Source organism: Erinaceus europaeus, chromosome 7, assembly GCF_950295315.1.
Source record: "Erinaceus europaeus chromosome 7, mEriEur2.1, whole genome shotgun sequence".
NCBI lineage: Eukaryota > Metazoa > Chordata > Mammalia > Eulipotyphla > Erinaceidae > Erinaceus > Erinaceus europaeus.
In genome coordinates, this window is record NC_080168.1 from 42556958 (window position 1) to 42583310 (window position 26353).

A 26353-nucleotide genomic window follows, 5' to 3' on the forward strand; every position below is an offset into this window, starting at 1 on the left:
TTATTGATGTCATTGTTGGATAGGACAGACAGAAATGGAGAGAGGAGGAGAAGACAGAGAGGGGAGAGAAAGATAGACACCTGCACACCTGCTTCACCACCAGTGAAGTGACTCCCCTGCAGGTGGGGAGCTGGGGGCTCGAACTGGGTTCCTATGCTGGTCCTTCACTTCGTGCCACATGCATGCTACCGCCCAACTCCCTCAAGTGTATCTTTATATTTCTTTCTGTACAGCACTTTTTAATTTTTTGTTTTATTTTTCTTATATTTGTTAATACAGAGAAATTGAGAGGGGAGGAAGGGAAGACAGGAAGAAAGAATGACAGTGGCAGCACTGTTTCACTGCTGGTAAAACTTTCTCTCCTGCAGGTGGGGACCTGGGGCTTAAACCAGGGTCTTTGCTCATGTGCACTGCCAAGTCCCTGTATCTTTCTATTTCTTCTGCAAGCAAAAGTTCAGTGCTGTAGCAATCCTCAGCAACCATAAGCCCCAGTTTCCTGGCTTCACCATTGAACTAGAAAGGCAATTCACAAATGCCTTTGCAAGTAGAATGGAACAATCAGAAGTGAACCCATAGGGTCTGAGGCCATACAAACGACCTGGTAAAAAAAAAATCTCTGCTTCTGGCAGCAGGGGGCTTGGGCTTTGTGGCTATTGTAGCTGGGAAGAAGTGAATATCCTCAGGAAAGGGAAGGAGGCACTGGCCAAAGGATCCTCAGCATCACCAAAAGCAAGTGCTGTTGACTGAAATCAACACTGGCCTGAATCCTGACACACTGATTTGAGGCCCTGGCCAGATAAGGCAGCAGGTGCACATAGCCACAGGAGTGACACTGACCCACCCCTACCTTCCTGGGTTTTAACATATACTAAAGTGCTTTAATTCCTTTGCAGGGATCTCGGAAACTTCTGGAACTTATCAGATACCACATCGTCCCATTTACCAAGGTTGGCTCACTTCTCTGCCATATATATTAGTTATTTAGTCATGGTTTACAAGATCATAAGACTACAGGTGTATAGTTCCATAGCCACACCCATCACTATAGTCTGTGCCCTCCCTCCACAATGGCTCTGTCCTCTCCCCCCAGGAAAACCATCACAGTTTTCATGAAGTGAAACAGTTTTTTAGAAACAGTTGAACTACTTTGTTGTGTTTTTTTTTTTTTTTTGCTTTTTAACAAGTACACATATCTCAGTTCTTAATATTGCACATATGAGCAAAAGCAGCCAGTACTTGTCCTTCTGAGAAATGCAGGTTATTTGGCAACAGGTATAACTGTAGCAACAAGAGTCCTTGAACACAAGCATCAAATTGAAGAACCTCAAGGTATTATATATGATAAGGAGGGCAAAAAAACATGTAAGAAAGGTTAAAAAGTACTAAGAAGGGGGTCAGGCTGTGGTGCAGCAGGTTGGGCGCACGTGGCACAGGGTACAGGGACCAGCATGGGGATCCCAGTTTGAGCCCCCGGCTCCCCACCTGAGTGGGGGGTCGCTTCACAGGCAGTGAAGCGGGCCTGCAGGTGTCTGTCTTTCTCTCCCTCTCTCTATCTTCCCCTCCTCTCTCCATTTCTCTCTGTCCTGTCCAACAATGAACGACATCAACAGCGGCAGTAATGACCACAGCAGGGCTATGGCAACAAGGGCAACAAAAGGGGAAAAAGAGATGGCCTCCAGGAGCAGTGGATTCATGGTACAGGCACTGAGCCCCAGCAATGACCCTGGAGGCAAAAAGAAAAAAAAAAAGTACTAAGAAGAAAATGACATCCTTCCCCTGTGAAGATCTATGGCCCAGGCTTAATCCAATATGTTGGTGCTCAGAAATAGAGCACAGTGGTTCATTCTCCATCTCTCTGAGCATGCGCTGAGCTGGCAAAAGTGAGCCTGTCATTAGAGAAGTCTCCAAAGTCACAAAAATATGTGAGATCAGAGCTCCAGTTGTTTCAGAAATGTTCAGACTAGCTGTCCCAGTGAAGCAGGGCTCTGCGTGTGGCTCTCTATGTCTCTGTGTACTGTTCTTTTCTCACTGCAGCTTGAAGTGGCCACTCTCATCTCCACGCCTGAAGTCAGAAGCATGGCCAACCAGCTCATTGAGTTCAATGTCACCAGCAATGTAAGTGACATTTGAGAGCAAGCACACACACCCACTTTGGCTTGACTTAGGACTGTTCATGGGCTAGGCTATCTCTACCCCAAGGCACAGGCTAAGCCACCGTGATGATGACTTCGTGCCATTGTTTTGTTTTGTCTTGTCTTGTCTTGTTTTATTTTGTTTTGTTTTCCAGCATATACCATACTATATTGGTGAAAGTCTGAACTAGATATTAATTTACAATCTAGCAAGGGGAGTCTGACGGTGGTGCACTTGGTTGAGTACACATGTTACCATGTGCAAAGACCCAGGTTCAAGCCCCCAGTTCCCACCTGCAGGGAGCAAGCTTCATGAGAGGTGAAGCAGTGCTGCAGGTGTCCCTCTCACTCTCTGTCTCCCCTCCTATCTCTATTTCTCTCTGTCCTATCAATATTAGAAGAAAAAAAAGGCAACATTCCAACAAGGAAAACAGACTTTAAAGAACCAATCAGTAGAACCAGAAGGTGCAAAAGGTGGCAGGAGGCAAGCTTCAAAAGAAGTGAAGCAGTACTGCAGATGTAACTTTCTCTCCCCTTCCATCTCAATTTCTCTCTGTCACTATCCAAATGAGAGACAAGAGAAGAAAAACAAAAGGCCGCTAAGAATGGTGAATTATCTGTCAGGCAGGCACCAAGCCCTAGCAATAACTCAGGTGGAAATTTAAAAAAGGACCAATCACCAACCAGTTTAATGATTTAAGGACAGTTGTAATAAGTGCCATCGAGAGGAAGTTAAGAGGGGTATGGGGGCTCATAATAGGAGACTGAGCAAGTCTGGGGGAGAGGGAATCTAGAGGTCCTCTATGAGGAGGACAGGATTTTACCAAGAGTAGAATGAGCTTGGGCAAAGGCGAATCTGGGCAGAAGGGCCCTGAAGTGAGAGGGAATATGACGATAAGAATTCTTAAAAAGGGGAGTCAGGCAGTATCTCAGCAGGTTAAGCGCACATGGCACCAAACGCAAGGACCAGCAGAAGGATACCAGTTTGAGCCCCCAGCTCCCCACCTGCAGGGGAGTTGCTTCACAGGCAGTGAAGCAGGTCTGCAGATGTCTACCTTTCTCTCCTCCTCTCTGTCTTCCCCTCCTCTCTCCATTTCTCTCTGTCCTATCCAACAACAACAACATCATATAACAACAATAATAAAAACTATAACAACAATAAAAAAAAAACAGCAAGGGCAACAAAAGGGAAAAAATAAATACTAAAAACACTAAAAAAAGAAAAAAAAAAAAAGAAAGAAAGACCAACTCCTTAGGAATTTAATACCAGTGAAAGTCACATAACATTAGAGATTTTTACCTCTTGTTGATTCCTGTCATTGGTGATGATGCTGATCACTTATCCTTTCAAAAAGCACCAAGTATATGCCAAACAGTATTCTGAGTCCTGAAGAGAGAACAGAGATGAACCAACAGAAGGTTGCATGGAATCCTTCATTCTAGGAAATAGAAAGATGGACAACAAATAAGTTAAACATGGAAAATACACCATGTATCAGAGATTAGTTAATGCTGAAGGGGAGAGAGAGAGAGAGAGAACAGCAAAACAAGGAAAGAAGAATTGAAAGTAAGAATGGGGCTGACATTATAAAGAGCCCAGGAAACCCTTATGGGACAGAACACAACCATGCAAAGACTTGAAGGAAATAGGGGTAGGAAGGGGGGCAAGGTATGAGTGTCTGGGAAAGAACATTCCAGAAAGAGGAAAACAGCTAGAACAAAGGCTAAAAGCAAGAAGCAGGCCCCTACCTGGCTGAGAAACAGCCAAATCCCTGTGGCTAGAACAGAGAGAGTGAAGGGAGAGAGAGAGGAGAGAGTGAGAGTGGGAGGGAAGAGAGAACACACACACGGCCTAAGAACAAGGATGAGAGGGCATAAGCTTGTTCTTTGCACAAAATGAGAAGCTGCTGGACGATTTTGAGCAGTGGGATGACAGCATCAGGCATATATTTTGGGGATACTGGTTAGGAAACAGCTGCAATAATCCAGAAAAGAATGAATTCTGAGGGGACTCTGAAAGCAGTCACAAGACTGTTGATGGATTAGATGGGAAATGCAGAGACAAGACTGACAAGAAGCCCTCAGCATCTGGCTTAAGCAGCCAATATGGCACTGCCACTGATATCAAAGGTGAAGCCAGGGGGGTAGCTCATTAAATAAAAGCATACAGCTCTTGCATACAAGAGGGCCCAGGTTCAATTCCTGGCACTAACAATAGCAGCAAGAGATTCACAGTGCTCTGAACTGAAGGTGGAGCAGATTCAGAAAAAAATGTAAATCCTAAATCTTTCTTCATCCCTCCCTTTCTTTCTATCAGAGCACTGCTCAACTCTGGCTTATAGAGTTGCTCGGGATTGAACCTTGGGACCTGCGTAACCACTAGGCAATCTACCCAGCCCCAGAGGTCAAACTTCTTTGCTCATTTGTTCATTTTCTGCTCCCTTCCCTGCAACATAAGCAGGAACTTGTTCTGTGTGTGTTGACCGAAATGGCCCTGAACACTGACACAGAGCCAAATGCAAAGGCAGTGAATGAATCCGAATAAACAAACTCCCATGTGATCACAACACCGTGCTCCAGGTCTCAAAGCAAACAACAGACTGCAAAAAAAAAAAAAAAAAAAAAAAAAAAAAAGACTGCAGAGCAGTAATTCTGAGTTGTCAGAAAATTCATGACATTTTTTTCTATGTTTTTCTACACAAACGTGTTATGACTTCTCTGACAACCTAACAATTCTACCTCCTCCCAGCTCGACACACACAAGGGCCGCTGGGCAAGAAATCACTTAACAGACTCATCCTGCCCTGTCAGCCAAACCTTTCTGATGAGAGCAGGGTTCCACTCAATGAATGGCAAAGTGAAGACTTTTTAGAGAGGCCACCACCATTCAGGTGTGTGTGGGACCACCCCCTTCTGTACAGAATGAAAGATATACCATTGCCAGTTAGGGCTGGGTGGTGGCACACCTGGATGAGCGCACAAGTTATATGTGCAGGGACCCAGGTTCAAGCCCCCAGACCCCACCAACAGAAGGAAAGATTCTCCAGTGGTGAAGTAGTGCTGCAGGTGTCTCTGTCTCTCTCCCTCTCTAGCTCCCCTTTCCCTCCTGATTTGTGTCTCTATCCAAAAAAATAAAAATAATTTAAAAGAAAAGAAGGGGCCAGGCAGTAGTGCACCAGGTTAAGCGCACATAGTATAAAATGCAAGGATCCCAGTTCAAGCCCCGGCTCCCCCCCCCTACCCTATGTGTGTCGGAGGGGAGTCACTTCACAAACAGGTCTGCAGGTGTCTTTCTCTTCCCCTTTCTTTCTATCTGTCTCTCTCTCTCCTCTCTCAATTTCTCTCTGTCCTATCCAACAACAACAGCAGCAACAACAACAATAATGGGGAAAAGATGGCCACCAGGAGCAGTGGATTCATAGTGCAGGCACCACCACACCCCAACGGTAATCCTGGAGGGAAAAAAAAAATGCTATTGCCTTGCCTTCCAGGGACAGATTCTGGCAAATGGTGTGGCAGTGGAAGAAACCGAGGTGGCTGCCAGAAATGGCTGGATTTACACACTGGCCGGAGTACTCATTCCTCCCTCCATCATTCCGATTCTGCCCCACCGATGTGATGACGCAAAGAGAGAAATGCAACTGGTAAGCAAGCCTGAGTGCAGGGCCAGGGAGGCAGCAGACGTGACAGAACAGAGTAAAAGGACCTGGGTTCAAGCCCCCACTCCCTACCTGCAGTGAGGGAGCTTTAAGACCAGTGAAGCAGTGCTGCTAGTGTCTCTCTCCTTCTCTGTCTCCCTCTCCCCTATCAATTTCTCACTGTCTTTATCAAAAAACAAATAAATAGGGGGTTGGGTGGTGGTGCACCTAGTTAAGCACACACATTACCATGGTTAGGACCCAGTTCCCCACCTGCTGGGAGAAAGCTTCATGAGTGGTAAAGCAGGTCTTCCTCTCCTCTCCATTCTTCCCCTCCCCTTCCCTCTCCTTCCTTCCCGTCTCCTCCCCTCTCCTCCCCACCCTTCCCCTCTCCTCTCCTCCCCTCTCCTCTCCTCCCCTCCCCTCTTCTCCCCTCTCCTCTCTTCCCCTCCCCTCCCCTCTTTCCTCCCCTCTCCTCTCTCCTCTCCTCCCCACCCCTCCCCTCTCCTCTCCTCCCCTCCCCTCTCCTCCCCTCCCCTCCCCTATCTCCTCTCCTCTCCTTCTCTCTCCTCTCCTCCCCTCCTCCATACCCTCCCCTCTTTCCTCCCCTCTCAATTTTTCTGTTCTATCAAATAAAATAGAAAGAGAAAAATGGGGAGCCTGGTGCAGAGGCCCAGAACCAAATGTGGGATGGTGGAGGGCTACCTCTACCCGCACATGTTTGGAGAATTTAAGTGTCCTATAAGCTCAAAATTTGTACCCTCCGATGAAATGGGCTGGGATCTTGTAATGTATTTAACTAAACCCCAAAAGACATATAATGAGGATGTACTAAGATGCTGGAGAATGTGCAATATGCCTTGAAGAGCTGCAGCAGGGAGATACTATAGCACAACAGCCTTGCGTATGACCACATATCATAAAGGTGCACTGCCAGGGGCCGGCCCCAGCATTGTTACTAGGGTATCCTGAAAGATGAGGGGCATTGGTGTGGAGTGAGGTGGGAGACACGTCAACTGCTTCAGGCACAGGAGAGAGGCGTCTCCGCTTTCTCTTCTGCAGGGGTTTAGTATTTATTCATTTTTCACCCGGATACAACATGTGTCAATTCATTTTTTTAATTTATTGGTGAAATAATGTTTTACATTTGACAGTAAATACAATAGTTTGTACATGCATAACATTTCCCGGTTTTCCACTAACAATACAACCCCCACTAGGCCCTCTGTCATCCTTCTTGGACCTGTATTCTTAATTCATTATTTTTGCAGAATTCTTTACACAACTGTTTATCATAAAATACATTTCTTATTTTAGCAGTTAACCTATTTTTCTTGAGCAAGCTTCCTGGAATACCATGAGTTTTCTGTAAAACATCTATTATTTCTAAAAGGTCAGTTTCTGTGAATCAAATTATCTTGTTTAGCTTGTCTTTGTTTCCTGGCAAACACACACCCAGGGGGGATGGGGCCTTGCTAGTTTCTTTATAGATGGTAACTTATTAACCTCAACCTGCTTGTCTTTAATGTAAACCACATGACAAAGGTATTCATCATAGATGCCAGTAAGTGGAAGAGGGGGGTCAGTAGGTGGGGGGTCATTGGTATGGGCCCTTATACTTTGGGGGAGACAATCTACCACCTATTCTATAAGCTACCCAAGGCGGCCCTTGTGCTATGGGAAGAGCCCAAGGTCCTTGTTCTCTTGTATCTGTTTAGCCAGTTTGGTCCTGTAGTAGCCACAGGCTGGGGAACAAATAGGTCTTCCTCTGTGAGCTTTTTGATGAGTGCAGTAGCTTCTGCTTCTAGGCCATTTTTGGTCTTATTACACTCACTGCTGTGATTGTTATTTTAATGTACTTCCTCTGTAAGGTTCTTATGATTAAAGTAGCCAATAAGTCCCCAAATTATCGATGTGACCATAAGCAAAAGGATGAGTAGCTTTGGTTTTGTCTAGGACGTGCCACTTTGTAGGCAGCCTCAGTCTACCCGAACTTTGTCAGGCAGTAGACAAGCAGGTCTGCAGGTGTCTGTCTTTCCCCCTCTGTCTTTCCGTCCTCTCTCAATTTCACTCTGTCCTATCCAACAACAATGACAGCAATAACAACAACAACAATAAACAACAAGGGCAATAAAAGGGAAAAATAGCCTCTAGGATCAGTAGATACATAGTGCAGGCACCAAGCCCCAGCAATAACCCTAGAGACAAAAATAAATAAATAAAATAAAACACAAATGACCGATTTTAAGTGCTGCCATCCATAATAACTTTGTTGTAACAAGTATCTTTGTTCATGTAATTATTTTGTTGTGCTTTGCATCCTCAAGCAGTTTCCCCAACCTTGGGTAAAATATCTGGCAGGTCATATACTTAATAACTTATGTAGAGGGTGAGAGAATATTTTCCTGAGTATAATAATAATTTGAATAAGAATTATAAGAATAATTTGAGGGATATTTTCTACACTTTTAGTAATCAGAATTTCACTGGGATGCCAGATTTATAACTGCATCTTTAACTTTCCAGATATTCCAGAGGTTAGTGTTTGTTAAATGATTTTTAAGCAACTGTGAAGATTTTGTTAATTTATGATTTATTAATTTGTTATTACTGTAATTGAAATAACCATAGAGACTTTTAAATAGAGTCTTCTGTGGAAAATGTATTATGAAAAATTATGTGAATAAATATCCACACAAAATACATCTGAATGGTTAAAAACTACTGGAAGAGGGAGGGAAAGGAAGAAAGAAAGGAAGGAAGGAAGAAAAAAAGAAAAAGAATGGGAAAAATGGATGCCAGAAGCAATGGATTTGTAATGCCAGCACTGAGCCCCAGTGATAACCCTGATGGCAAAAATAATTAAAAATAGTGGTTTGGGAGATGGTGCAATGGATAAAGCATTGGTCTCTCAAGCAAGAGGTCCCAAGTTCAATCCCCGGTAGCACATGTACCAGAGTGATGTCCTGTTTTGCCCTCTCTCTCTCCTCCTATCTTTTTCATTAATAAATAAATAAATATTTTTAAATAATATTAATTAAAATAACATTAAAAATAAAGGAAGCCTGGATGTACCTTGCCACTCCTTGTTTCCCTCCTTCCTCCCTGCCTCTATTGCTATGTGTCCCCTTCTCCTCCTCTAAGGACTTAAGAATGGGGAGGGGAGACAGCATAATAGTTATGCAAAATGACTCTCATGCCTGAGGCTCCAAAGTCCCAAGTTTAGTCTTCCATACTACTGTAAATCAGAGCTGAGCAGTGCTCTGGTAAAAAAAATAAAATAAAATAAAATAAAATAAATCCTGTAAGGACTTAGAACCCACCTGTGTCTGGTAAGATCTCATCTAACCAATCGCATCAGCAAAGTCTCAGTTTCCAAATAAGGTTGCCTTCTCAGGCTCAGGGAAACTTGCATTTGGAGGAGAAACTGTTAAATCCACTATGCCAGGAGAGGAAGGATAGGTCTCCCACTACCTCTTCACCCATCGTCTCATCACCTGGGACCATCCTGCCCCAGGCCCACATCATGTGCTCTCAATCAGCCATCTCCCTGTACTTTTTTAAATGTATTCATTCATTTATATGAGACACAGAGAACCAGGATACCACTCTGATACATTGAATGCCAGGGATCAAACTCAGGACCTTATACTTGAGAATCTAACACCCTTTCCATTGTGCTACCTCCTAGGCTGCTCTTTCTTTTCTTTTTTTTTTTTTTTTTTTTTTTTTTTTTTTTGCCTCCAGGGTTATCACTGGGGTTCAGTGCCTGGAGGCCATTTTTTCCCATTTTTGTTTCCCTTGTGGTTGTTATTGTTATTGTTGCCATTGTTGTTGGGTAGAACAGAGAGAAATTGAGAGAGGAGGGGAAGACAGAGAAGGGAAGAGAAAGATAGACACCTTCAGACCTGTTTCACCACTTGTGAAGTGATCCACTGCAGATGGGGAGTCAGGGGCTCAAATCAGTATTCTTACACCGGTCCTGTGCTTCGCACCATGTGTGCTACCACCTGGCCCCCGGTCTTTCTTTTCTAATGTCAAACTCTCTGCTTGCCCTCAAGCTCCTGTTTCCATAGCAACATTTTGGTTCATAGGGTTTTCTTCAGAGGACTCTAAACCTCAGCTCTGTTGTACATGTGTTATTTCCATTCCCATGGAAACCAGAACCTCAAAGCTACAACAATAATAGGTCAGGGTTGTTGTTTTTTTTCTTTTGGACACTTTATATTATACCAATGATCATTCTCAATGGGACATTGGTATTGAACAAGGAAAACTGACCTGCATTTAACGATATATATATATAAACATATATATATATATATATATATATATATAATTTGGCAAGAGAGTGACATGGTTTAGACAGGGATGAAATCAGAGCAGACCAGATGAGAAGAATGTTTTTTCCTACCCCCAAAATGAAAGTAGGGTCTCTACAGAAAACACTGATAGGAGTCCATCAGACTTCTCTAGAACTGTCCAACCCATGCAGCTGCCACTAAAGTTCAGGGAAGGAAGTATAAGGAAGGAATGAGGGCAGCCTGCAGTGCCTGCCTGATTGCAAGGTTGCTCTGTTCTGGGCTGTAGAAATGCTTATTCTCTTTTTCTTTATTTATTATTGTATAGAGACAGAGAAAAATTGAGAGGGGAGGTGTAGACAGAGCAGGAGAGAGACAGAGAAACAGTTGCACACCACTCGTGAAGCTTTCCCCCTGCAGGTGGGGACCAGGTGCTTGAACCTGGGTCCTTGTGCATTGTAGCATGTGTGCACTCAACCAGGTGCGCCACCACCTGGCCCCTAAAAGTTTATTTTCGATCTCCTAGAAGAAGAGAATCAAATGTGGGCTTGAGGGTCCAGGAAAGTAGCTTGGCAGGCAGGGCATAAGTGTGAGGTCATGGTTCAATCACCACAAGAAAGCACCAACAACAGGAAAGAGATGGTGGAGAGACGCTTCCTCTTCTTCATCATCATCTCCTCCTCCTCCTTCTTTCTCTCACTATCTTCTCTTCTCTTCTCTTCCTCTTTCTCTCTCTTTCCCCCACTCTCTCTCATAAAAACATAGACTAGAGGGGGCCAGGCTGGGCCGTGACTCCCACATGATTAAGCGCAAATAATACTAAGTGCAAGGAGCCACACAAGAATCCAGATCCAAGCCTTTGGCACCCCCCACCCCCCGCAGGGAGGATGCTTTACTAGCTCCACTTTCTTTCTCCCTCTCTATCTCCCACTCCTCTCAATTTCTTCCTGCCTAGCCAATAAAAAAATGGCTACCAGGAGCAACGGATTTTTAATGCCAGCACTGAGCCCCAGAGATAACCATGGAAGCAAAAATAATAATAATAAATAAAAATAGACTAGAAAAATCAGACCAGGATGGCAGCAGGGGAACAAGTGCATACAACCCTGGGTTTGAGCTCCAGCCTGATATTTTACTTATACAAATGTTGAGCTACAGACCAAAGAATTTTGTTTAGACTAAGAAATTTTTTCCAGCAGCTGCCTTTAGAATGGAGTCTGGGTTTTTCTGTTTTTGTTTTTTGTTTTTCTAGAGCGAGTCTGTCCCTGGCCCAGGTAGACCACTACAGTGTCCCCTCAAGGGCAGGTGCCTCTCTACTCAATAGAGTTGATAAGAAGCCTGCTTGACCTTGAAAAACAGAGAGGAAGGGACTCCTCTGAGTGGGCTCAGTTCCTTCTCCCAAACTCCAAACACCCTCATAGGGTGACATCTCTTGGGGAGGAATCCGTAGGGGGTGGGGAGAGAGGCCTGGGGTATCACTCTAATGAAAGCCCCTTCACAGAGAAGAATGAAGTGGTTCAGGACAGATGCCTGCCCCCTCTCCCAGGATGCCTTGTAAAGATGGCTGTCTTTCCTTACAGGGCACCTGTGTGAGCTGTTCACTGGTGTACTGGAGCAAATGCCCGGCTGACTCTGAGCCCACGGTGAGTGAGATGGCTTCAGGAAGCCACATACCCAGGCTTCCCATCCTTTCACCTTTCACCTCTTAGAAGAATTTCCTCTTAAAAGAATTCCAACCCAGTATGGTAAGATTAGCTCTGAGCCTACTGCATGTAGAACAGCAGAAAGAAAACACACAGGTCCTTTTGAATCCTTGACCATGGACCCTAACTAAGTTGCTTAATTTTTTTTTGCTCTATTTTTCTTCATCTAGAAATAATAACAACAGGACATCACAGATTAAAAGCTATAGGGCAATACCCACGTTCCTTCTCTGCTCTGCTCACTTAAATAAAACCCAGAGTTTGTGGTGAGGTGTTCAACCCACACAGCCACACTCATCCAACCCCTGGCTGACTCTGAGAATTAAGTTAACACAAAACCAGCTAACAAAAGACAAGTACGCATGTTCTTGCCTATCAGTAGGTGTCTCCATGGGCAAATAAAGACACCCCAAAGAGGGGGAGAAATCCAATAATTATCTTGTTAAAGAAATAAAGTATGCTGCAGTCCAAGAAATGGCACAATGGATAAAGCATTGGACTCTCATGCATGAGGTCTCAAGTTCAATCACCGGCAGCACATGCACCAGAGTGATGTTCTGGTTCCCTTTCTTTCTTCCCTATCTCTCACATAAATAAATTTTTTAAAGTAGAGTGTGAGGATATAAAAGGTAACTAAATCTATGGGGAAGCTAAGGGAAGATCAGTTAGGTTAACAAGATTTATTTGTATAGATTTTTCTTGGTTTCAACTCCCTGTCTCTGGTCATAAGGTGACCCTTTCCTCCTGGCTCAAAGGGGGAATCTTCCACATGGGAGTTCTAGCTATCTCCTGGTTTCACAAAGAAAAAGGGAGATCAGAGTGTCCACTTTATCTCTTGTATTTTCCAAGTGCCACTAGCTTGCAGGGATGCTTCTGCCAGAGTGACACTGTGAAATGGCATATTCTTATATCCATCGTGTCTGCTCTTCTCAAGTGTTATTCTGGAGAGAAACTCATAACACTGAGCAAATTACCGTGGCACCATCAAAACCTTCTCAAGCTTGAGTGGACTCCACATATGCCTAGCGAGGGTTATAGAGCTGGTTCTGGGAGGCATGCAGATGACTAAGTTTCTTAGTTTGGTTTGTTCCTGTCTTGCAAAGCTCTACTCTAAAAAGCACAACAGACAGTTGTATACAAGTCCCACTCAATTGGTGGCAAATGCAGTGTTCTGAGGTCAAACAAAGGATAGAAATCTCTGCCTAAAAATTTATCTTGTAAAAGAATTTCCCAACCAGAGAGGCTTGTTAACCCCTAGAAGAGACCACTAGGAAAGGTCATGGACTCCTTAACACCTTCTATTGGGAAGCATGTAATATATAAAAAGGTTACAATTAAACAAAGGACTTCTGCCAGTTACTTTGTCCAGTGAAGTCCTTTATCGTCATATCAACCAGGGGGATCTAAGAGGGAGGAGGAAGAGGGCACTGCATGGCTGTGTAAAGACTCTCTTCTGCAGCCATTATGGGGCAAACTTACTGGGGAGGGGGTATATATCATCATAGCCAGTGAGCAATGGGGATGGGGGTATCTTCTTCTAGCGTTTGCCATGGGGGTATCTAAAGCCAAAAATCACAAACCCCTGTGTAATCACACAGTTCACTGAGAAGCTGGGGAGATCTACATGCTGGGGGGAAAAAAAAAAACTGGACTGGATTCTACCTACAGAGATACAGGCCTAGGGGGCCGGGCAGTAGCACAGCAGGCTAAGTGCACATGGTGCAAAGCTCAAAGACAGGCATAAGGATCCCAGTTTGAGCCCCCAGCTCCCCACCCGCGGGGTGGGGGGTTGCTTCACAAGAGGTGAAGCAGGTCTGCAGGTGTCTATCTTTCCCTCTCCCTGTCTTCCCCTCCTCTCTTGATTTCTCTCTGTCCTACCCAACAACAACAATGATAAACAACAAGGGCAACAAAAGAGCAAAAATAGCCTCCAGGAGCAGTGGATTCATAGTGCAGGCACCAAGCCCTAGCAATAACAAAAAAAAAAAAAGAGACAAAGATACAGGCCTAGAAGGTCCCCCAGCTTTGAGCTGCTGTGCTGCTGTGCACTGGTGCCCTTTCTTAACGTCTATGTGAGATGAGAATGAATGCTCCAGTAAACACAGAAGCCGAACATTGTCCAGAGGACACAGAAAGGCCAACAGCCATGTTTTCTTCTCCTTGACTTTCTTACAGGCACTCTTCACCCACAAATGTGTCTACATTAGCAAAACAAGGAGCCTGAAGATAGGCTGTGCCAGATACTGTAATGCCACTGTGAAGGTAAAGGGTACAGGTGGCAACACAGAGCCAAGGAGCTCTGGGGCCTCAGGCTCTGGGAAAACTGGACAGTGTCTTCCTGCAGGGGAATCAAAGGGTGGATTCTCTATACTGGGCCAGGTTGCCCCATCCCATCATCCCTCCCTCCCTTGGCTCCTTTGGCTGTTAACATAGAGCCCACATCCCAGCTTCCCCATGTAACCTATATCCTCTGCCTCTTGCCCTCACACCCACTGCCCCTACAATGCTCTTCTAGATTTTTGAGAAGATGGTGGCCAAAGGGGGAGACTGAGTCATCTTTTGGGTCTCCATTTAGCTGCCACTTCCTCCAGCACCACTCAGTTCACTGGCTTTCCCATTCCCCCAACCTCTGCCCTGCCAATAGGTTTACAGCACTTTGTTTTCCCAGCATGCACCACTCTCTGAAATTCTCCTACACACACACACACACACACACACACACACACACACACACACACACACACACACACCGTCGAGTTCATTGTCTCTTCCCTGACTGCATGGAAGCTGGGAGCTCAAGCCTTGTCTGTCTCAATTTTGGGGGTTAGTATAGGGCTGGATCCCATAGGAAAGCCCCTGTATAGTGCCCCACCATGCCACCCTCTGCAAAAGGAAAAGCAGAGCTCTGTATGGTGCTGATGTTGTTTATGGTAATAATGGAAGTGAACATCTATCTCCTCTGAGGACCAGAAGTCCTGCTCAGGAGCTTGTTTTGTTCTCAGATTCCCAAGTGCTGCAAAGGCTTCTATGGGCCTGACTGCAACCAGTGTCCAGGAGGCTTCTCGAATCCATGCTCAGGAAACGGACAGGTGACAAGGACAGTGCTGGGGACACACTTTCTCATGAGGATGCTGATGTTGACTTTTCTTAAGTCCCCAAATCCTGTCTTTAAGGCCACTAAAACCACAAAGTGATACAACACCAATCTCTATTGCCAGGAAGTGAAAATAAGACAGATTAATTGCTGAAAGATCAGAAAGTTATCTGGGGTAGAAAAACTCTTGAGTTGAGCTGTGAAGTGGGGAGAAAGGTCTAGGTATCACATCTACTATCTGTCTATTGATGTCTGGGGCCTTGGACAATTCACCCTGACTCTCTGGACTCCATTCAAACTCCTGTGGAGAGAGTAGACTTGGCTAGCATTGGTCTTTGAGAGTCTTTCCAGGATTTAGATCTTGTGATGCTTAAAAAAATAAATAAATAGGGGCCAGGCAGTGGTGCACCTGGTTAAGCACACATATTACAGTGCACAAGGACCTGGGTTTAAGCCCCTGGTCTTCATCTGCAAGGGGGAAACTTCACAAGTGGTGAAGAAGAGCTGCAGATGTCTCTCTGCCTCTCTCATTCTCTATCTCCCCCTCCCAATTTCTCTCTGTCTCTATCCAATAATAAATAAGTTGAATTTAAATTTTAAAATAATTTAGAGCTGGGGAAATAGCATAATCACTACACAAAAAGACTTTCATGTCTGAGGCTCTGAGGTCCCAGGTTCAATACCCAGCACCATAGTAAGCCACAGCTGAGCTCTGGTTTTAAAAAAAAAAAAAGTAAATAAATAAATTAGTATTTCTTGACAGTTGCTAAGACCCATCTGCAAAGTCTAGTAAAATATAAAGCCCAGGGGTCATTTGGTGGCACACCTGACTGAACACACACGTTACAATGCTCAAGGATCTGGGTTTAAGCCCCTGGTCCCCATCTTCAGGGGGAAGGCTTTACAAGCAGTGAAACAGTACTGCAAGTGTCTCTCTTTCTCTCTCCTTCTCTCCACTTCCTCTCAGTTTATCTCTGTTTCTATCCAATAAACAAATAAAATATTTAAATGTATATAAATATCAAAATGTAGCTCATCTAGTTTGGAGGCCAGAGTTCCCAGACTCGGGTAATAGTCCCCATGGGATAAATATTAAGGTGCACAGTTAAGAAATCTACGGAAAGCCAGCAAGATAGATCACCATGTGGGGTAGGGGGAGGTTGCCATGCACGCAAGCTAGAGAAAGAAAGAACTGTCCCCCAGGAGTATGGGCACCAGGCAGATGCAGAGACCAGGACAAAGCTGGTACAGATCCCACTACCTGAAACAAGGCTGTGCCTATGAGACCTTTTGCAAGTTGGTTGCAAATAAGCAGTCACAACCAACAGAAACAGAAAAGGCTTTGAGCTTTGCAGACCCTCAAATAGATAACTGACTGAAAGCAAACCAAAGTGGACATTAAACTGAAAATAAGCCCAACCGGGAGCCGGGCAGTAGCACAGCGCGTTAAGTGTACTTGGCGCAAAGCACAAGGACCAGCGTAAGGATCCCGATTAGAGCCCTGGCTCTCCACCTGCAGGGGAGTCGATTCACAAGTGGTGAAGCAGGTCTGCAGGTATCTGTCTTTCTCTCCCCCTCTCTGTCTTCCCCTCCTCTCTCCATTTCTCTCTGTCCTATTCAACAACGACAGCAATAAGAATAACAATAACAACAACAATAAACAAGGGCAACAAAAAGGGGGAAAAATAGCCTCCAGGAGCAGTGGATTCATACTGCAGGCACCGAGCCAGACCCTCTCTGGGCTTCTTTCAGTGAGGAAAGATGGGAAACAAGTCAGTCTTTCATAAAAGTGAAGGGACCTAACTTGAACCTTCACAAAGCCTTTATCATTGAACCACTGTAGCCTGGTGGCTGGTAGACACCTACAGCCAATTCTGATTCCTGTCCACAGATACAAATCTAACCCTGAAACAGCTGAGCTGGGGGGTGGGAGGGAAGGCAAAACATTTCCCACCCAGGGGAGAATCTATGCAGCTTAAAGTCAGAGCCACAGCAAGTGAAAAGCCAGACAAACAGGCCAGGTTTCTTTCAGGTGGTGAAGCATGGGGGCTTGCCATGTCCCCCTTTAAGTGTTCTTTGGAGATTCCCAGTTAGTTCCCCAGTGTGAACCCCCCTAGAATACCTTCTGTAAGGTTCTCAGTCTCTTCAGGGGACCCAAACATGTGTCACTGTGTAAGCATCCTGTCTGATAGCAACACGATGCCACACTTAGCACAAGGGTCACTCTAATCTCAGGGGAGTCAGGCTTTCACAGGGCTCCTCCTAACAGCCTTTGCTCACAGTGTGCCGATGGCCTCGAGGGCAATGGGACGTGTATCTGCCAGGACGGCTTCCAGGGCTCCCGATGTCAATTCTGTTCAGATGCCCAAAAATATGGACCTCGGTGTGACCAGAGTAAGTGATACTGCCAGGCCTTCCTCGGTTCCCAGGCCAGGAGCCTGGCCCTGGGCCTGGTGCCTTGTGTCCCTTTGCTGAGCAGAAGCCCTCATCACAGGACATTTCCTTCTCTTTTCCTTTCTCTGCCTTCCTTTTGAGGAAGAAAGAGAAAAACCTGAGCATTGCTCTGGTGATAATGTGCTACCAGGATTCGAACTCAAGAAAACACAATCCCTTTTCCCCAGAATCCCATGCACACATAAAGGTAAAGCAGCCATGGGGACTGGGCGATGGCACACATAGTAGTCAGGCATTAGGCACACATAAGTACTAAGCACAACAACCCCCACAAGGATCCCAGCTCAAGCCTTCAACTCCCCAACTGCAGGAGGGACGCTTCACACGTAGTGAAGCAGGTCTACAGGTATGTCTCTTCTTCTCTATCTCCCCCTCCTCTGTCAATTTCTCTCTGACCTATCCAATAAAAAATGGCTACCAGGAGCAGTGGATTCATAGTCCAGGCACTGAGCCCCAGTGATTGATAACCCTGGAGGCAAAAGAAAGAGGGAGAGAGAGAGAGAGAGCTTGAGGATAAAGTGGCCCTGGGGCCACATTCTTCTCATTTTGCTGGAACCCTCAAGGTCATGGAAGATAGCCTAGGTACACACCCTTGAGGTATTACTGAGGGCCAGGCCTAGTAAAGCACACAGGCTACGGTTCTCAAGGATCTATGTTCAAGTCTCCAGCCTCCACCTGCAGAGAAAAAGCTTCACAAGAAGTGAAGCAGGGCTACAGCGGTCTCTCTCTCTCTCTTCTTTCCCTCCTCTCTCAATTTTTCTCTGTCTCTATCCAAAATTAAATAAATACAAAATATATATTTAAATATTCTATTTATTGGACAGAGGCAGAAAAATTGGGGGGAAAGGAGGAGATAGAGAAAGAGAGGTACCTGTAGCTCTGCTTCACCACTCATGAAGCTTCTCCACTACAGGTGGGGCCAGGGGCTGATTCTGAGTCCTAGTGCACTGTAGCATGTGTGCTCTACCAGCAGCACCACCACCCAGCCCAATCAAATGCATTTTTTAAAAAAGAACATCCCTTAGGGCTGGGAGGTGTTGCACCCCTGTTGAGCATATACATTACCATGCTCAAGGACCTAGGTTCAAACCCCCACTCCCCACCTGTAGGGAGGATGCTTCATTTATCTATCTATCTATATATATATATCTATATATCCTCTCTATCTCCTACTCCCCTCTCAATTTCTCTGTGTCTCATCAAATAGAACAGAAAGAATGGAGAAAAGGGGACAGGGCAGTAGTGTAGCAGGTTAAGCACACATGGCGCAAAGCTAGTTCAAGCCCCCTCTCCCCACCTGCAGAGGGGGTTGCTTCAAAAGTGGTCAAGCAGGTCTGCAGGTGTCTATCTTACTCTCTCCCTCTGTCTTCCCCTTCTCTCTCCATTTCTCTCTGTCCTATCTAACAACAACAACAGCAATAACAACGATAAAAATAACAAAGACAACAAAATGGAAAAAAATGGCCTCCAAGAACAGTGGTTTGTAGTGCAGGCACAGAGCCCCAGCAATAACCCTGGAGGTAAAAAAGAAAAAAAAAAGAAAGAAAGAAAAGGAAAGAAAAAGAAATAAATGGGGAAAATAGCCACCTGGAATAAAGCAGTGGTGTGTAATGTAGGCATGAACCCCTGGCAATAATCCTGATGGCAACAAATAAATAAATTAACTAACTAGCTAACCAAAATAAATTAAAGGGAGTCGAGCAGTAGCGCAGCGGGTTTAAGTGCATGAGGCCCAAAGCACAAGGGACGACGTAAGGATCCCGTTTCGAGCCCCCGGCTCGCCACCTGCAGGGGAGTTGCTTCCCAGGCAGTGAAGCAGGTCTGCAGGTGTCCAGCTTTCTCTCTCCCTCTGTCTTCCCCTCTTCTCTCCATTTCTCTCTATCCTATCCAACAACAACAACAACATCAATAACAACAATAACTACAACAATAAAATAAAGGCAACAAAAGGGAATAAATAAATATTTTAAAAAATTAAATTAAATTGAAAAGCACTTCCCTTAGGGGCTAGACGGTAGTGCAGTGGGTTAAGTGCACATAGTGCAAAGCTCAAGGACCGGCATAAGGATCCTGGTTCCAGCCCTGGGCTCCCCACCTGCGGGGGGGGGGGGGAGTCGCTTCCCAAGCCATGAAGCAGGTCTGCAGGTGTCTATCTTTCTCTCTCCCTCTCTGTCTTTCCCTCCTCTCTCCATTTCTCTCTGTTTTATCCAACAACAACAATGGCAATGATAATAATAACAACAACAAAGGCAACAAAAAATAGCCTCCAGGAGCAGTGGATTCTTAGTGCAGGTACTGAGCCCCAGCAATAACCCTGGAGGCAAAAAACAAAAACAAAAACAAACAAACAAACAAAAAACACTTCCCTCTTGGTTCTCTTTCAGAATGTCTATGCATTCACGGGACATGTGATAACAGCGTTACCAGTGATGGGGCCTGCCTGGACGGCTCCTGCAGGGGTGGCTCGGCTGGCAGGTTCTGCCACAAGCAGACCGTGGCCTGTGGGCCCTATGTGCAGTTCTGTCACATTCATGCCACCTGCAAATACAGCAACGGGACTGCGAGGTAAGGCTGCTGGGTACCTCGGCCGTGGGTCACACGTAGGCCAACCCACTCTGCCTGAACAAAAGCCTGCACTCCACAGTGACCAGTGTTGAGTTTTGTGGAGAAGAACCTCAGGGGGTGCTGGATTCAAAATGCAGCACACACCCCTGCCTGCTCTGTGATCTTGAGAAAGTTGCATAACCTCTCTGAGCTTCACTCCAAGCTTCAGTATGATCATGGTGATAGTGTTTAGAGCATTCATATTACGGAATAAGCAAAAGCAGATACTGGGGCTGGCAGGTAATTCAGTCAGTACAGCAAGCATCTTACCATGCATGAGGCTCTGGGTTGGCGCCCCAGCCCACACAGGAACCGTGTGGGCAGCATTTGGGGAAGCTCCATGGACAGAGGAGCGATCAGTGCTATCTCTCCTCTCCGCCTGACTCTCCTCTCTCCTCTCACTTGCCCACTCCTGAATAATTTAACAGTAAGAGCTGCCAGCACCAGGGTTAGCACCTCACAGATGCTCAAGCTGTGATCACTATCATTCCTGTGAAGAGAATGGAGATTTTCCACCAACTTTCCAACCCTTTAGTCAATTTATTTATTTGTTTTTGATATTGATTTATCTACTTGACAGAGACAAAGAGACAGTGAGGAGGATGGCATAAGGATCCCGGTTCGAGCCCCTGGCTCCCCACCTGCAGGGGGGTCACTGCACAAGCAGTGAAGCAGGTCTGCAGGTGTCTATTTTTCTCTCCTCCTCTCTGTCTTCCCCTCCTCTCTCGATTTAGTCAGTTTGGTCAACCCTTTAGTCAATTTATTTGTTTTTGATATTGATTTATCTATTTAACAGAGACAGGCAGTGAGGGGACAAGAGAAGATAGAGAGGATTAGAGAAAGACAGACACCTGCAGCACTGCTCCATGGCTTACGAAGCTCCCCCACTGCAGGTGAGGACCAGGGGCTTAACCCCAGGTCCTTACACATGAGAATGTGTGTGTTCAACCAGATACACCACTTCCTGGCCTCAAATTTATATTTTTTCTTTTTAACCAGAGTACTGCTCCGCTCTGGCTTATGATGGTGCTGAGGATTGAACCTGGGACCTTTGGTGCTCAGGCATCAAAGTCTTTTTTGCAGAACCATGATGCTACCTCCCCTGCTCTTCCAGTCCTTTAAAAACTCCTTTCTTCCTAAGCTTATTACTAACAAGCCCTCTGTTTAAGAGCAACTGAGTCTTTATTTGAGTTGCTGGAAAAAGTCATGACTGACTTTTTTATGTTTTTCTATACAAAAGTATGTCATGACATTACCAGCAACCCAACAGATAGGTCGCCATTCGTTACCTTAGCACCACTTCACAGATTCCATGGGGTAGGGCAGTAGGGAATTAACTGCAAAGTTTCCTCTTTGGAAATACCTAACTCAAAGGCAGTAGCCACCCCCCACCTTAAATATCCTAGGCAGTGCAGAGAATGTTCCAAGTTCTTGGCCCTGTTTTCCACAACACTTAATTTCTAATTAGATAGAAATCATAGTAGTAAATAGTCACTTACTTGTGGTCGATGCCCTCCCAGTGAAAACTGCAGGCTGCATGGGGTTTTCCCTAGCTGTGCATTAGAAATGCACATCTTCCTGTGGACTTAGGAGCCACAGCAGAGAAAAAAAGCAAAACTCATAAGCTCAGGGTCAGGCGGTGGTGTACCACGTTAACACACACATTAGCGTGCCCAATGATCCGTGTTTGAGCCCCAGCTCCCAACTTGCAGGGGGTGGGGCACTTGACAAGCAATGAAACAGGTCTACAAGTGTCTTTCTGTTTCACTCTCCATCTCCCCCTCCATTCTCAGTTTCTCTCTGCCCTGTCAAATAAAATAGAAAAAAAAAATGGCCACCAGGAAGGGTGGATTTGTAGTGCAGGCACCAAGCCCCAGTGATAACCCAGGTGGGGGGGGGGGGCTTTTCAACTTTTTAAAATCACCCTTCAGGGAGTCAGGTGGTAGCACAGTGGGTTAAGCGCACATTGCACAAAGTGCAAGGAGCGGCATAAGAATCCCGGTTTGAGCCCCCAGCTCCCCACCTGCAGGGGAGTCGCTTCACAGGCGGTGAAGCAGGTCTGCAGGTGTCTCTCTTTCTCTCCCCCTCTCTGTCTTCCCCTCCTCTCTCCATTTCTCTCTGTCCTATCCAACAACGACGACATCAATAACAACAACAACAACTACAACAACAATAAAAAAAACAAGGGCAACAAAAAATAAATAATTTTTTTTTAAATCACCCTTCAAACCTGTCAGGTCACTTGCAAAGACTGTTGGGGCCAGTCTGTATGTGCTGAAGAACCTTAAGTGAAGCAGACCGTATCAGGCAGAGCAATCAACATCTGCCTGGCTTCTGTCTCTCAGCATTTAGCTCTTAAGAGGTTCTCGGTGGCCAACAAAGCAAAGGACAGACAGAGCAGGTGCTTGGGTAACATTGAGTTTTCAGGTAGACAGAGAGAGGTTTTTTTTTTTTTTAAATTTCTCACTGAGGGAGACCACTCCATTAAATGAGGCGACGTCATTCTGTGACCTGCCACCTTTTGTCCCTCTGGGACCCAATACATGAAAATGTGTGTGCTTGTTTACTGTTTATTTTTCATTTGCGAAGCAAGCTTGTGTAGTAGCAGTGTGACATGTGATGGAGTCAGAGGGTGTCCCAGCACCTATCACGTCACAGGACACTCCTAAAATACTAAACAAATGGCCCCTCATTTAACAGCAAGAATAACATGGGGGGACAGTAGATCATAGGTAGCGCACAAGTCGCTATGCTCACGGACCAGGATTCAAGTCCCCAGTCCCCATGTGTATGTGTGTGGGAGGGGGGGAGCCTCATGAATGGTGAGGCAGTTTTGCAGATGTCTCCTTCTCTATCTTCCCATTCCAAATCTCAATTTCTACCTGTATTAAAAAAAAAAAAAAGAGCGAGAAAAGTTGAATCAAACAAGTAACACGGTTCACAAGAAACAGCATGAGGCTCCTGGTTCGAGCCCCTGGCTGCCCACCTGCAGGGGAGTCGCTTCACAGGTGGTGAAGCAGGTCTGCAGGTGTCTGTCTTTCTTTCCCCTCTCTGTCTTCCCCTCCTCTCTCCATTTCTCTCTGTCCTATCCAACATGACGACATCAATAATAACTACAACAACCGTAAAACAAAGGTAACAAAAGGGAATAAATAAATATTTTTTTAAAAAGTAGCATGGTTATAAGTAGCAAGGCGAGGCATGCTAAGAGATGTCTGCAAGAGCAATTGCAAACAAATGTCAGTCTTCACGATGAGGATCTTGGAACACGTGTTTGTGACACACACACACACCCACCCCGTCTCTCTCCGTATCACACACACACACACACACACACACACACACACACACACACACACACACACACACATTGTCTTTCTCTGTCTCTCTCTGAGCCCAGGAAAGAGAGTGTGCCCGTCTTACCTGGCTGTCCTTTTCAAATTCACGATGGGCTGCCCACACGCAGGGTAGGACTGAGCCCTTCTCTACTAAGACAAAAAATAATAATAATAACAATAATACAAAGAGGAGACCCCAGCCCCCAAAATAATTTTCAGAAAAACCTCCAGTGCGCAGGCTTACCGGGCTCAAGCGTGAGTCAGGACACCCACCATCCAAAGGCCTGGCGGCAGCAACTCCTTCAACTCTGTCTGCTCACAAGCACCCTTTCTCCAGAGCTGGAAACTGAGGCCTCAGAAATCATGGGACGCGCCTCAGGGGTCACCTGACAGCTGGGGGGTGTGGCCAGGGTGACCAGAAGTGCCCGATCCACCTGGGCTCACAGGCTGCACCCCCAACGCATGCGCACATGCACTCACGCGCGTCCACGCGCAGGTCCTGGGCCCCTGACTGTGTGTCCTCTGCCCGCAGCTGCGTGTGCAAAGCAGGCTACGAAGGCGACGGAGGTCTCTGCACCCAGACTGATCCCTGCGTGGCCCTGGCCCCCGGGGGCTGCGGCCCCAACGTGAGTGTGGGCTGGGCTGGGCTTCCCAGCTGCCTGGCTTTGCTGCAAACCCTGATGAGGGGAGATGTCCCCGAAGGCAGAGATGAATTGGCTTTTGTTAAAAAATAATAATAATAATTAATTTAATTTAATTAAGTTAAATGCAACCTCGGGGCCGGGTGGTGGCGCACCTGGTTGAACGCACATTTTACAGTGCACAAGGACCAGGGTTCGAGCCCCCGGTCCCCACCTGCAGGGAGAAAGCTTCACGAGTGGTGAAGCAGGGCTGCAGGTGTCTCTCTGTCTCTCTCCCTCTCTATCTCCCCTTCCCTCTTGATTTCTGGCTGCCTCTATCCAATAAATAAATAAAGATAAAAAGTTAAAATAATTAATTAATTAAATGAAGCCTCAGGGGGATGCATTTAGAGCCTCGAGCATGTGCCGTACTGCTGAGCAGCCTCCCAAGCTCAGTCTTTTTAAAAAGTAAAAATTTAAATTTTTTATTTATATATTATTGGATAGAGACAGAAAATGAGAGGAAAGGAGAAGATAGGGAGAAAAAGAGAGAGACACCTGCAGCCCTGCTTCACCACTCGTGAACCTTTCCCTCCTGCAGGTGGGGACCAGGGGCTTGAAACTTGGTCCTTGCACACTGTAATGTGAGCGCTTAACCAGGTGCGCCACTGCCTGGCCCCCTTAAAAATTACTTTTAATATTTTATCTACTTTATTTTAATGAGAGTGAGAGAGAGACCAGAGCACTGCTCAGCTCTGGCATATAGTTGTGCTGGGGATTGAACCTGAGACCTCAGAGCCTCATGCATGAAAGTTTTTTACATTATGCTGTCCTTTCCAGCTCCCCGCCCCCTTTAATTTCTCCTTATTTGGTGAAAGGGGAGAGCCCTCAGCACCATTCCTCCAACCATGGTCTGCCATGTGGTGCCAAGACTAGAGCCAGGGACCTCTTAGTAAGATACCTGCTTTACCAGTTGACCTGTCTTCTGCCCTGGAACTGGACATTTTAAATGTGGCAGGTGCCTTCTGTGAGTCTCCACTTGCTAAATCCACATAGGCAGGTGGGGTACCCCAGGTCTACATGGGGAATCAGGATGGAGGTTCTTAAGGGACTGGGAAGATAGCATAGTGGGTATACAAATAGACTCATGCCTGAGGCTCTGCAGTCCTGGGTTCAGTCCCCAGTAACACCGTAAAAACCAAAGCTGAGCAAAGCTCTGATGTCTGTCTTTCTATCTCTGTCTCTCTGTGTGTTTGTCTGAATTTCTGTATCTCTCAATAATGTAGTAAATACAGTGTTTAAAGAGAGAGAGAATGTGCCATGGAAACCCTCTGTTTGCATCAGGTAGCTGGACTGGGCTCTCAGAGGTTCTTCTTTGCCTCCTGCAGGCCCAGTGCCTCCAAACTGGTGCAGGGACCCACTCCTGCGTGTGCCAGCAGGGCTGGACCGGGGATGGTAGGGACTGCTCAGCCATCAACAACTGCCTGCTGCCCGGTGCTGGCGGCTGCCATGACAATGCCACCTGTCTGTATGTGGGCCCTGGGCAGGTAGGTGAGGTATGTCTCTCTGCTCTCAGGATCTGAGCAGGGTCAGGTCTGATGAGGACTTCAGCAGGAGAGGAGCTCCTCATCTCTGGACTGGTAGGTTTGTAGCCATGTGAACAAAAGAGGGGTGACAGATAAAGGTCCCAACCCACACCCTGTCTATCCCCTCCTGCTTCCACCTGAACTCTTTGGTAGGACATACAGGTAGGACAGCAGATGCACTCTGTGAGGTGAAGGGGGTCAGGAGAACTGGAACGAGGATTTGAACTCATATCCATCCCCTTTAAATTTTTGAAGATTAAAAATAAAGAAGATTATCTGGGTTCTTGCTTGTGCCACCAGGTGCACTACTACCCAGCCCTGTAAGTCTGAACTTTATTTATTTGTTTATTTATTTTTGCCAGGGGTATCATTGGAGCTCAGTGCCAGCACTACAAATCCACTGCTCCTAGTGGCCGTTTTTTCCTTTTTTTTTTTTTTTTTCTATTTTATTTGCTAGGACAGAGAGAAATTGAGAGGGGAGAGGGAGATACAGAAGGAGAGAGAAAGATACCTGCAGACCTGCTTTACTGTTGAGGAAGCATCCCCGCTCCCGCTGCAGGTGGGAAGTGGAGGCTCAAACCTGGATCCTTGCATGGGTCCTTTGCATAATACTCTGAGCACTTAAGTGGGTGTGCCGCCACCCAGCCCTTGTAAGTCTAAACTGTATAAAAAAAATTTTTTTTTTAACCTACCGAGTGATTTTTCTTCTTCTCTGACAAATGGGGTTGCCCCTATAAAGATAATCACTGCTTATGGCAACACCTGATCTTGCTCATCCCAGAACATGCCAGGCTTCTATCAGGAACCTTTTCTTGCACCTCTCCTTTCTGTGATTGTATTGATGATCAAGGACCCCCAGAACTTGGATAGAACTTGAAGGCCC

At 45.9% G+C, this 26353-nt stretch overlaps 1 protein-coding gene across 10 annotated transcripts in view; it reads left to right on the plus strand.

Moving 5' to 3' along the window:
• Positions 1-26353, plus strand: part of STAB2 (stabilin 2) — a 177193-nt gene that overhangs the window by 45692 nt on the left and 105148 nt on the right. For all 10 annotated transcript variants that reach the window (XR_009550685.1, XR_009550686.1, XM_060194290.1 and 7 more), the window contains exons 16-25: positions 894-947; positions 2035-2115; positions 5624-5776; positions 11652-11714; positions 13950-14036; positions 14777-14863; positions 17151-17262; positions 19707-19887; positions 23797-23890; positions 25273-25431. Coding sequence is in view for 8 of the 10 variants with exons in the window: in XM_060194290.1 (XP_060050273.1) it covers positions 894-947; positions 2035-2115; positions 5624-5776; positions 11652-11714; positions 13950-14036; positions 14777-14863; positions 17151-17262; positions 19707-19887; positions 23797-23890; positions 25273-25431 (1071 nt within the window). In the remaining 2 variants the exon portion in view is untranslated. The remainder of the gene's footprint in view (positions 1-893; positions 948-2034; positions 2116-5623; positions 5777-11651; positions 11715-13949; positions 14037-14776; positions 14864-17150; positions 17263-19706; positions 19888-23796; positions 23891-25272; positions 25432-26353) is intronic.